The sequence below is a fragment of the Octopus bimaculoides genome, chromosome 3 (genome assembly GCF_046866305.1).
Source record: "Octopus bimaculoides isolate indiv1 chromosome 3, ASM4686630v1, whole genome shotgun sequence".
Lineage (NCBI taxonomy): Eukaryota > Metazoa > Mollusca > Cephalopoda > Octopoda > Octopodidae > Octopus > Octopus bimaculoides.
Genome location: NC_142930.1, coordinates 132,812 through 146,442, shown reverse-complemented (window position 1 = coordinate 146,442; position 13,631 = coordinate 132,812). Strand labels below are relative to the sequence as shown.

General features: G+C 36.4%; 1 protein-coding gene across 1 annotated transcript in view; it reads right to left on the bottom strand.

Annotated features, from left to right (window-relative positions):
- Positions 1-13,631, bottom strand: part of LOC106883526 (DENN domain-containing protein 5B) — a gene marked incomplete at its 5' end in the record, with an annotated part of 134,389 nt that overhangs the window by 34,029 nt on the left and 86,729 nt on the right. The window contains one exon of the mRNA XM_089348318.1: positions 2,928-3,053. Coding sequence (XP_089204444.1) covers positions 2,928-3,053 — 126 coding nt within the window. The remainder of the gene's footprint in view (positions 1-2,927; positions 3,054-13,631) is intronic.

Below are 13,631 nucleotides of genomic sequence, written 5' to 3'. Positions count from 1 at the left end.
GGAGCCTGGTGTTGCCATCCGGTTTCACCAGTCCTCAGTCAAATCGTCCAACCCATGCTAGCATGGAAGGCGGACGTTAAACGATGATGATGATGATGATGTTTCATATTGGAATGAGTTGGATAGTTTGACAGGATCTGACAGGTCGGAAGAGAGTTTCATGAGCTAATGTCTACTTTAGCATGGTTTCTACAGCTGGATGCCCTTCCTAAAGCCAATCACTTTACAACATATACTGGTTGCTTACTGTGTGCCATTAGCATCAAGCAGCTTGCAAGGCTATGAATCTCAAGTTGGGGGGGGGGGGGCTTATGCTAGGAGATAAAAATTTTAAGTATGAGAAGGGGGCAGAAAATGTTTCTTACTGCAGAGGAGCTACATGGCTACTCACATTTTAGTAGTTTTTGTCTACCAAACCCACTTGTAAGGCTTTGTTTGGTTTGGGCCTATGGTAGAAGACATTTATGCAAGGTACCATACAGTGGGATTGAACCTGTAACCATAGCAGAGACTCATCGAACCACAAAACCATAGCTGAGGCTCAGAATAAAATAAGTGGAAAAAAAAAACAAAAAAAAACCTTGAACTAAATCTGTAAAAATAAAAACAAAAGATCAGAAAAGTTTAAAATAAACAAAAGAGAGAAAGCAAACGAGGAAAAGAGACAAAGATATAAAAAAAAAAACATTGGAATAATTAAACTAATAAGTGCAAGCAATGTTATTTGCTTAGACCAGTGGTTCTCAACGAGAGTCCATACGGCCCCTGAGGATCCTTATAAGATTTTTGGGTGTCCATGCAACAGAATAGCAAATTGGGGATCCACAAATAGTATTTTAAGGGCCCCTGAAGAAATTTTGCTTTATATTGCTATGTATTGCAAGAAACAGGTGGGTTTGCTTTCTCTGATGTTTTTTCTATAAAACTAGTTTTGAAACATTGAATGGCTATGGGGGGGGGGGGGCACCAGAATAAAATAGTAATCAAAGGAGTCCATAGATAAAAAATGGTTGAGAACCCCTGGTTTAGACTAAAAATAGCTATAATCTCCTATTATAAAAAGAATTGAGTATGTTTAGTTGAAATCTGTAAACAAATAAAGAATATTAAACAAAAATATCACCCGATATTTCAGAAAATAATCTGGAAGAGATATAAACATTATACAGATCCTGGTGTTTCTTTTCAAACTTCTTAAGCATAAGGCCATGCCCATACCCTCTTTTGTCATGGAATATTGTCTCCCAGCAACCTTCTGCTTTGTCTTTTCTTTATCCTTCTACAGTCAACATCTCCTGAGTGAAATCATAGTTGTGGCCAGTTCTGGTGACACGTGAGAAGCACCCGTACCAATGACATGTGAGAGGCACCCGCACCAGTGACACGTGAGAGGCACCCATGTCAGTGACACATGAGACACCCATGCTGATGACACATTAGAGGCACCCATGCCAGTGACACATAAAAGGTACCTGTGCCAGTGACTCATAGAAGGTACTCATACCAGAGACATGTAAAAGGTACCCGTGCTGGTGATGTCAAAGACAGCCAGTACACTGTGGAGTGGTTGGTGTTAGGAAGGCTATCCAGCCATAGAAACCAAGTCAAAACAGGCTGGAGCCTGGTGCAGCTCTCTAGCTCCAGTCAAGCAGTTTTGCCCTTGCCAGAATGGAAAAGGAATGTTAAATGAGGATGGTGAACTATATCAATAATAGTAAAAGGAATATCAAATTGGTTATACTTATTTCAACTCCAGATAGTTTAAAAGACAACCTAAGGAATAAAAACAAAACCACCCCAAATAAATGTTAAAAGGGATACAAAATCTGTTGTTGTTGTCTAAAATTATATTTTTATGGAGCAGTGAAACAGAAATATTTTCCTCATCCTTAATCTGTTATTCTGTTACATTTAATCAGCAAACTTCAAGAACACGATATCAAATGAACTGGCTGAATATTTAATTAATTTCACAGATCTGTGAGTGATGCCAACTTAAGATATTTCCTCATATCTCTACAGTATATTTCTGTAGTGATTTATCATTACCCATTGTTGTTAACTTAAAAGGAATTTGATAGAATCTTTGTTGGGATTATCTACAGCTGTGGATATTGATTAAAAGATAAATGAAAAAACAAAAAAGCACTGATAAAATTGCTTTGCAAAATATACATTTTAAGTAAAAACCAAAAAAAACATGAGATAAATAAAATAAATGAAATTCAAATTAACAAAGTGCATGCTTAATAACAACAGCAATAACAACAACAATCATAATTTTATAACCTATATTTTATGAGGAAAAGCCCAAGAAATGTAAAATGAAAAAGAAACAAATATACATAAGTAAAAGAAATAAAAAAAGAAATGAAAGCATAGCAATGAGACAGAGTGATATAAGCAAAGATGGGAGAGAGTGAAGTGCAGGAGAAAGGGAATCTAGATGGAGGGATGTAGTAAAAGGCAATGGTGAAGTAGGAAGGAGAGGTATGTTGGAATTAGTAGGAGAGAGAGAGAGAGATCTGTTGGACAAATGCAAAGGTATTGATTTTGGTAATTGGGGGGGGGGCTGGCAATGAGGATAAAGGAGCAATAGATAAAATAAGGAAATTGAAAAAAATAATTAACAAGTAATAAGTAATAATTGATAACAAAAAAACAAAACAAAACAAAACACAGCTGGCAATGTAAATGGTTATATGTATCACCATGACAACTAGCAGGCAAGCTTAAGTTAGGCAGCAAACATGCAGAAATTTTGGTGTTGATGGATTAAGTTGAAAGCAACTCAGAACAGAAAAACAGCCAGATGTGGCGCCTCTGTTGAAGAGCAAAGGTTAAAAAAAAAGGAGAAAATGGTGATATCTGAAGAGACATTTATGTATGTTATATATCAGATGTATAAGACACAACGGAACACTTACTTCCGGCATGAAAGTCAGCAACAGGTGGTGTCAGATAGTTCATAAGGTTGGTGGAATTTTGAAGCAGACCCGGTACCAATGTTACCATTTGAGTAGCTGCCACCTGTAGGCTGCCAGCAGTGGCCGCTAATGTCCGAAGAAGTGAATATTATACAAATTAATATTTGAAAAACAGGTCGGCTTGGAGGAGGAGGCGAAGAAGGAGTAAGGGCTGTGGAAAATGCTGGCTTTTAGCATTTATATTGCATTGTTGGAGTGATGGGTGAAGTGTTTTATTGCTAACTGGAATTATTCTATTTTGTTTATTCAGTCAACAAAAGGTTGCAAATGGAAGAGCCGCACGTTTAAAGAAGACTATTTCTTGAAAAAGGCCTCACTACATACAATGGCATGAGATGAATCAGACAGAGAGTACATTAAGACTCAAGCTGTTTCAAGATTTCAAAGAGATCCTAAATGCTGTAATAATGACAAGTGATGTAAACAGCAGCAGAAAGTAACTTTGATGCAGTTATTCAAAGTAGATCATAACAGAGGAACATTCTTCTGTTGCATCAGGAACTATTTCGAAAGGATTCTGATTCTAAGAACCCTGCAAACTAAGAATACAAAATTGGAGGCTTCTTAATTTTGGCATATAGAACTTGTAACAGTCTATATTTGAAATGCAGTAACTATGCTATATATTATGTGTGTGTGTGTGTATACACACACACACACACACACACACATGAAGGGGTGCTGAAAAGTTCCTGGCTTTGGGTAACAGAAAATACAGGAGGATCAGCTAATTATGATTTTATTCAATATATTCCCTTCTCAGATTCACACACTTATTGCAGCAGTCCTTCAGCTTTTCTGTAAAAGAACTCAGGTCTTTTGTGATACCCTTAAATCCAGGAACTTTTCACCAACCACTCATATATATCTACCCTAAATATAATTGGATAATTCCTGCACAAATTACCATTTCAACATGCTATCAATATCAAATTTTTCCTGTCTATGGAATAGTTGTACTTTAGTTTATTCCTTTTGATACCAACCCACCTTGAGACTGTGCTCTGGATATAAACTTCATGTTTTTAAATTGATCTAAATTTAAAAAAACAACCTTCCATCAAAATGTTTTAGGTTTGAGGCCCTAGTTCAATAACAACAAAATTATTTGACAGAAGTCTTCGTTATTTTCAGAATTAATTGAAACAGAGACAGAACAGGGTAACAAAAGGGTTAAGGAATATGAATAGCTTTTCTATATCCTGACCACCTTTTCACAATAAGCAATGCAAATATATTCATGGAAGCTATTGCAACAAATCTGTTTATTGGACAGACGAGGAGCCACCTACTCAGCAGCATCAACAGCATCAGCAGCATCTAAACAACTGCAGTGATAGAAAACTAGTTTTTGAAAAGAGGAACACATCAAACAAGTCTTTCCCACATTCTATGTTTTGAGTCAATTCTTTTTAGTTTCTACTGATTGCAAACTCTTGTGTTTGAGGAACTACAACACAAGAAGCTTCGGGTTTCTCTCACAAACTACATATTTCCTATTTAGAATATTAAATAGAAGAGTTTCATTTTTAAAACAAATTCAATTCATTGCTTCAGTGAAATTTAAGGAACTGCAAACTAGGGATGTGAATTGTGCAGTAACAATATTGCTCTTGTAAAAAAACAAAAACACTATTATTATCATCATCATTATTATTATCATTATTATTAAGGTAGTGAGCTGACAGAAGTGTTGAGAAAATGCTTAGTAGCATTTCTTCCATTTTTACGTTCTGAATTCAAATTTTGCAACGGTCAATTTTTGCCTTTCATTCTTGATTAAATAATTACCAGTTACAAACTGGGGTTGATGTAACTGACTTAATCCCTTCCCCCAAATTCGAGGCCTTGTGCTTCCAGTAGAAAGGATTATTATAAAATATGTTTCCTTCCATGACTCCAACTCTGGAGTTAAAACAAGCTAAAGAAGAGAGCAAAAAGAAATAAACTGATGAGATTTAATTCTAAAATAAATTGCTAATCTTGTAAATTAATACAATTGTTGGGAGTTGGGAGAATTGTACACCCATTTCCTGAGTCTAATCTATTTGGGTTCGTTTCTCTTTCACTAAATCATTACCGTTTTTATAAGTGCTTTGCATTCCTATTATTATCTCCTTTCCTTTTTTTCAAAACTGCCAGGGATTCCCATTGATTTTTATATTGTCCTCCCTCCCACTAACACTTGTTACTGCCCCTCCAACTCCTTTATTCTTCACTGTCAGAATTTCTCACTCCTTACTCCCACCACCACTAGTATAAACAACCCATCTCCCCACCCACCCCTCCATGAGAGTTTCTGTCCCAAACATTAGATTTCTCTTTTCCACAATGGCATAATAAAATGCAATTCTACTCAATGAGTTTCCTGCTCTATTATAATTATTATTATTATTATCATTATTCGACAACACAGGTCACTAGTTTCTTCAGATTCCACTGTTACACAATATTAAATTATTTTCAAAGTCAAACAAAAGTTTCAGATAATCATAAAAAAATTAAAAACATTAGTTAGTAATTTCCATCACACACATTTTTTTTTAATTCCACAAAAGTAAAAAAAAAACAACTAAAAGCAAAGAAATAACAAAAGAAAAAAAAAACAAAAGTATTTAAAAAGTAACATTTTCTTTCACACCATGTCAATATTTTTTGTCAGTTGAGATATATCAAACAACACAAATACAAAATATATAATTATGATTCATTCATTTTTCAAAATAGCTAAATCTTTCGTTCTTTGGTTGATGTATTCTGAAAACTCGGAGGGATTATTTCCAGTTGACAATCAGAGAATCTAGAAGACCCCTTCTGCCATTAAGAAACAGTTTAGACCAGTATTTCTTGACCTTCTTTGCCATACCTCATTTTGATAATCTAAAAGAAAAACAAATCTAAGCCCAACTACAAACAAAACCATCGAATGAATGAATGAATATATGCATGCATGCACGCATGTATGTATTGAACCGTTTGCTTCATCATAAGATCAACAAGCTTGCTGAACCTGAATGACTGCAAGATCATGCACTGTATACTATACAAGCCAGTCTGATTACTGCCAGCACTATTCAAGCTGCATCATCTCTGATGACCTCTCCCTAGGCCCTGAGATCAGCAGGCGAATTGAACGAGCATCCTCCATATTTTCCAGCCTCACAAAGAGAGTCTGGGAAATAAAAAAACTAGCTGCAAACATCAAGATTGCTGTCCATAAGGCATGCATCCTCGACACGCTATTTTATGGCAGCGAGTCATGGAGCCTCCACTCCAAACAGGAGTGGTGTCTCAATGGCTTTCAGCTTTCTAATCTGAAGTGCCTCTTGGATATCAAGTGCACTGAGTCACCAGCACTGAAGCCCTTAACCATGCCAAGATACCCAGCAAATTCATCCTGCTCCAACAGTGCCATCTGCACTGGCTTGGTCATGTACATTGTATGCCAAAGGAGAGGATCCCAAAAGATCTCCTGTATGGGGAATTGGCCACTGACACAAGAATGACCTCATCTTCATTTCAAGGATGTGAAGATAAGAGAGATGTGACGGTCACAAATGATCACCCTCGCTGGAGACAAATACTGCAAAAGGGGATGAAGGGAAGGGAAGAGAAACTGGAATCTGCCACCACGGAAAAGCACACCGGAAGTAAAGAAAAGCCAGTCGCTCTGGAAGAGAGCTTCTTCAAATGCAGTTGCTGTATGCATGACTGCCACTCCCATGTGGGCCTCTACAGTCACAGACACTGTAAATTCTCCAAGTGCAGATTCATCTCTCGGGACCGATGGATGCCTACTACTATCCTGCATGAAACTTGATGTAGCTCACATATAACTTCTCTACTCCTTAAATCACACACACACACACACACACACAATATACTGTTCCATGAAGGTAAGATCAACAATAGTTTCATTGCCTGAAACTATCAGTTGCTGATAAAAATACTGTTTTTATTAATCTCTGTTGGTAACAAAGAGCCTCTCGCTCAGAGTGAAAGGCAGATTGTATGATACCCATGTGCGAACAGCCATGCTACACGGCAGTGAAACATGAACTGTGACCGCCAAGGACATGCGTAGGCTTGTAAGAAATGAAGTTAGTATGTTTTGCTGGATGTGCAATGTCAGTGTGCATGTATGAGAGAGTGTAAGCGTCTTGAGAGAAAAGTTGGGTATGAGAGGCATTAGATGCGGTGTGCAAGAGAGACAACTGTGCTGGTATGGTCATGTGATGCGCATAGAGGGGGACAACTGTGTAAAGTAGAGGGAAACTATGGAAGGGGATCTACCTCAGGAATTCCTCGGAATATGTTGAGTATATAAAAAAAATGACAGAGCTAGAAAATGGAATACACAAGAAACTATTGCTCACAATGATCGTTTCGACCTATCCTGCATTGACCCCTCGTGGGTGGGGTACTGTACAAATGGTTGTGGTGCATCCCTCGGTGCAGAAGCATCTCATCCAGTGATCTAATAAAGGGTGTCTTATTAAACTCTGTTTTACTCGGTTTTAATACAGCATGTTAATACAGTTACAGACGGACTACGCAGTAACATATAATTATGGACTGTTCTTAGCAACCAATATATATGTGAATGGACCAGTTGATTAGCACACATGCTACGTGCATGAAATTATTGCTGTAATTATATTGCTTTATGTCATGTTTCATTGTTTGGTGAAGTAGAAGAGGTTAGGATATTTATTACAATTGAAAATAATAAAGATACTCAGCATGGCATTATAATGCCAGTCCAATGCTTGACCAACAAGATTTGTTGGTAGCAAATTCAATATTTCTCAGTAAAGTTTTGTTATCTTTCATTAAAAAAAAAAAAAGAAAAAGTTAAAAAAAACTCATAACTTCCTTTTCAATTCGTATTTGAAATCTACATTCTCAAGCCATAATGTTAAGCCAAAATCACTGAATCATGAAAAAGACAGCAACATTTTGCAAAGTTTACAGCTTTGATGCTTGAAGTAACCAAGTTAAGTTTAATTCAAGAGTTAGAGACTCTCAGTCTGTTTCTTGGTTTTGTCAAATCTGTGGGGAAAAGAAAATAAGGACACCATTTTGTAAGGATCCTTTTAATATTACTAAACTACAGCAGTTATCTTAAGCGTTTTTCCCTTGCATTCAATTTTTTTTTTAATGTTAAATATTTTTTGTCATACCTTTTAAAGCTACTGGGACAACAGGATGCATTAAATATAACCTAGCTTGACAAGACATGTCCCATGGAATACACCATTGGAACTTGTCTATGTTTCACTAAACTTGGATATAGACATGGATGTGTACGTACACATAAATGTGTATGTGTGTAAACATACACATCTATGAATATATGTATATAGTTGATTTTACACGTGTATGTGTGTTGTGTGCCTTTCTACATAAGCAAACATACATAGAAGCATAAGCAGAAGAGTGAAAGGAAACACAGAGGTATATAATGGGGGCAGGCAAGCGTGTGCGTATATATGTATACATGAGTGTATGTTGTGATATATATATATATATATGGGAATATATATAAATATGTAGAAGTGGGCAAATGTGTGTGCGTATGTGTATAAGAATATGTTGTGATATGTGTATGCATGTACCACAGCCACTAAAAGATTTACGATCAACAAAAGCTGCTGCCCTTGTCAGCTGGAACCTCCAGTACCTTGGGTCGCAGCATGATACAAGAATGGCAGGTCATTAATCAAAGAGTTAAATGACATCTACTTAACTGCACATATGAGAGAGAGAGCATGTGTATACACAGGACTGCAAGTGTGGGTACAGAAGTAACTACATGTGGGTATTGACTCACATAATGTTTTATTTTATTGTATGTTTTCTTCTTATTTTTCTAAATTACTCCCTGTCTTTGTTTATAATTTTGCAACAGAATCCCCCCCACTGCCATTCCTACCCAACAGCTTAAACCTACGGTCACTAACAACATGTTGCATTAAAACCAAGTGAAACAGAGTTTATTTAACAAGATACCCCTTACAACATCTTCTGCACTAATGGATGCAACACAACTAATTGAACAATAGCTCATCCATGAGATATCAATGCAGGATCAGTCGAAATGGTCATTGTGAGCAATGAAATTTCTGGTATATTCCATTTTCCATCGCTATCATTTGTTTTATATATACAGATCATCATTGTTAAATGTCTGCCTTCCATACTGGCACTGGTTGGACAGTTTGACAGAAGTTGGCCAGGTAGAGCACTACACCAGACTACTGTGGCTAGATGTCATGCCTAACACCAACCACTCTGCAGAGTGGACTTTGTGCTTTTTATGTTGCACCAGCACAGGCAGGGTCACCAAGCTTCATATACATATATAAAGCAAAGAAGTAACAAGGATGTCCAGGTGTCAGTGCATTACGGCCATTTCAGGCAGCTCCATTTAATCGAACAATGCAACCATCAATTTGAAATGCACTGCTGCTTTCTTTGGATGCATTACACCATACAGGTTTTCAACATACAGGATGCTCCATTATAATTTTTTTAGCAAATATTTCATCAGAACCAGTGAATAATATTATAGCAGAATTCTGCTACAATAATAGCAACAAGCATGTAATTCTTTTATTCTCTAGTTCTGATGAAATATTTGCTAAACAATTATAATGGAGTATCCTGTATGTAGAAAACCTGTTTGGTCTTTGATTAAATGGAACAACCTGAAATGGTCAGAATGCACAAATACCTGGACATCCATGTTACTTATTTGCTTTTTATTCACCTTCTTTGTGTGGATAATACCGGACTGACTTGGTGCCTCATCTTAGGTACCTAATTCAACTGAATCTTAATTATTTCTCATATATGGTGTGTGTGTGTGAAGCTTTTTTGCAACTTCTACTCATTTGTTAATTAACTTTCTGAAGTAACCAATGCCTCACCAAAATAGTGTCATTACCCCACTCGTTGAGAAACACTGGTGAAGAAGAACAAAGAATTCTGTTCAAGATACATTATGCTCCTATACTGATTCATAATCTTTATCCCTACATGATGAATTAAATATATTTGATGTAAAATCAAAGACTTAAAAAGCATCAACTCTGATAGTTCCAATGGATAGTGATTCTTTAATTTTCCAAATTCCAAATTCTGGTGTTGAACCATCCAATATAAAATCCACCCAATAAAAGAACTTCTCAGAACCTTAAAAAAAATAAAGTTATACTTTACCACACCTTGATAAACATATTCAGAGGAAGACGCACATATATACACAGAATCATTAACAAAGAATCATTTCAAATAAAGAAAACAACTTTTGGTTAGAATTATATATCAGAAATCTAACAAAGCATCAAAGAATATTGGTTATATTTGAATTATTGAATTAGAACAAAATGCTGCCATGCACAAATGGCAGATAGCCCCACTTGTTTTAAAACATGCTCCTTAATCAGATGAGTAATTTCACTGCAATAAGCATGCACATCTCGTTTGCATTACTTACTGCAGAGAGGGAAATAGGTATCCATTAATGCTTTCAGCTCGTTGAAACCATGACTACTTCTCTTTCCTTCAATATCACAAGAACACCATTAAAGGGTCAACTCCATAGAAAGACAAAACAAACAACATAGCCAATTCACTCAATCATCATCATCATTCTAATGTCCACTTTTCCATGCTTGAATGTGTTGGATGGAGTTTATTCAGGTAGAGTTTCTATGGCTGCATGCCCTTCCTGTCACCAACCCTCACCTGTTTCCAAGCAAAGTAATATTTCCCCACGGCCAGACATGTCTATGCACAAGATTAGAAATGAAGGACACTGCTTGTATAACAGTGACAATCATTTACCACTAACACCACACCCACAAGGCTTCTTTCAATTTCTGTTTACCAGATTCAATTACAAGGTTTTGGTCAGCCCAGGGCTAATGTAGAAGACATTTGCCTAAAATGCCACACACTGGGCCAGAACCTGTAATCATGTTATTGGGAAGCTAACTTCTCAAGCATAGTGGTCCAGAAACATGAAATACTAAACTAAATACCATTGTACTGACTTAATGTTTAACCATTACTACTACTACTACTACTACTACTACTACTACTATTTCTGTGTTTTGTCAATGTTGATATCTGACCTAAAATAGCTCATGAATCCACATTTTACCAGACAGGGTACTTACATTGTTATAAAAACAACTACTTATCTCTATCGGCTCCAACATGGAAAAGGGATCGGTGTAACAGTGCCGTACCAGTCTTGGAAAACTAATAGTCAAAACTATTGACTTCAATTACTAAAACTGGACCAGTAGCTACACTGCTATTGTTCCTCTCTGCTAGAACACTTTTAACAATTATAAACAGTTATGCAGAAAGAGCAGTAAATAAATAAAGACATATATATATATGAAACCCAGATCAGTAACAATGTAGAATGTATGACAGCTGAGACTAAATATGTCAGTGAACAACCCTCAATTGTGAATTAGATAAAAAAAAGATTTTCTTTCTTTTTAATCAGATGAATCAGTTAAAAAACAAAAGTGTTAGACAAGTAAAAGTTTAAAAACTGGAAACATCTAACATAAATTCAGACACATATTTAGGTATTCTTGGGTGACCGTAAACAATTATGTTTAAACAATTCCTGACAGAGAAATAAGTTTAGGAAAATTCAAGCACTCTGGATAAGCAGGTCTATGAAGGAACAATGTGACAATTTTGAGACGAATGTCAGTCTTTGATTCACACAGTGTCTATGATTATTCCATCTTAATTTGGAATTATAGGAGTTAGCTTTGTTAATGACCCTCATATTGAAGTTAGCTTTACTGACAACCATTCAAGTGACCCTTACTTTCCCAATATTGTTTCAATTAAAACCACTTTTTGCTGATAAAACAAAAGCTTTCATATGAATGCACCTGTCAGTAGTGAAGGCCTGTGGCCTAGAGATTACGGTCTTGCGCCCACAGTCATAATGTCATGGGTTCAAATCCTGAACCAGCAGGTAATTATGTCCTTGAGCAAGACACTTCATTTCCAGTTGCTCCAACCAACTCAGCTGAAAATAAGTACAAGCCAGGTGCTGGTGGTGCATCCCCACCCCTGCCTCTCTTCCTGAATGTGCTGCTGTGTAAAAGGTGAGATGGATTCAGAGAGGATCTATTTCTACTCATAATCACATGAAAACCTAAAACAAACCATACTTGCTTAGGAGTGACAGCTGTGTTCCATTTTAAATAGTTTTAACACACACACACACACACTGCTTGATACTTGGCAAGATAATTATTATTTTTTTAATCTTTATAAGTTTTACAATCATAAATATTTCCAAATCTCCAATGAATTGTCTGCAAAATATAAGGAAATGCAATGAAAATGATTGGGTGTGAAACCTGTGTAGAGTTTCCTGAACATGAATAAAGATGGTAAAGCTGTAAGACAGGGAGTAGAGAAGGAGAAGAGCATTTCTTGGTTAGTTTCAAATGATTCCCAGAATCCAATTCTCTGATCCAAGCTTCGTATCAAAATAATGTTGCCAACAAAAATCATAAACATTATATCATTCCAATTTCCATGGTTTTAAGTGATTCCAATACATACATGTATGCGTGTGTGTGTGTGTGTGTGTGTGTGTGTGCATATATATATATATATATATATATATATATATATATATATATATATATATATATATATATATATATCTTCTTTTACTTGTTTCAGTCATTTGACTGTGGCCATGCTAGAGCACCTACCTTAAAGAGTTTTAGTTGAACAAATCAACTCCAGGACTTATTCTTTGTAAGCCTAGAACTTATTTTATTGGTCTCTTGACAAACCACTAAGTTATGGGGATGTAAACACACCAACATCAGTTATCAAGCAATGATGGGGGAACAACACAGATACAAATGACAAGCTTCTTTGAGTTTCCATCTACCCAATCCACTCACAAAGCTTTGGTTGGCCCATTTGCCTAAGGTGCCAGCAGTAGGACTGAACCTGGAACCATGTGATTGAGAAGCAAACTTCTTATCACACAGCCACGCCTGTCTGTCTCTCTCTCTCTGTATGTGTATGTATATATATATATATATATATATATATATATATATATACATACACACACACACATGTATGTATGTGTGTGTGTAAATACTGGTTCTTTAAACTAGATAGATAAGGGAATATATACGAGGTGGTATCAAAGATTTTGTGGACTAGTTCTGTAGCGCAGCAATAGATGGCAGCACATGATCACGTGCATAATGAGAGCAAGCAATGACCTTCATGAGGCAGTGTGCCAAGTGACATTGTTGTGATTACTTCATAAGTTGTAAAATTTGGGATTCTGTGATCACGTGTCTGCTGTAGTCTGTGATTTTTGTGATGGACAGGAAGTTGGAATAAAGTGCCAATATGAAATTTTACATAAAACTTGGGAAGTCTGCTACAGAGACATTGAGCATGCTCTGGCAAGTTTATGGTGATGAAGCAATGGGTTGGACACAATATTTCCAGTGACACAGATGCTTCAAAAGCAGAAGAATGTCCTTGGAAGACGATGAGAAATCTGGAAGAGCAGCCATGTCACCCTTGGAAATATGGAGAAAATTCAACAGCATGAAC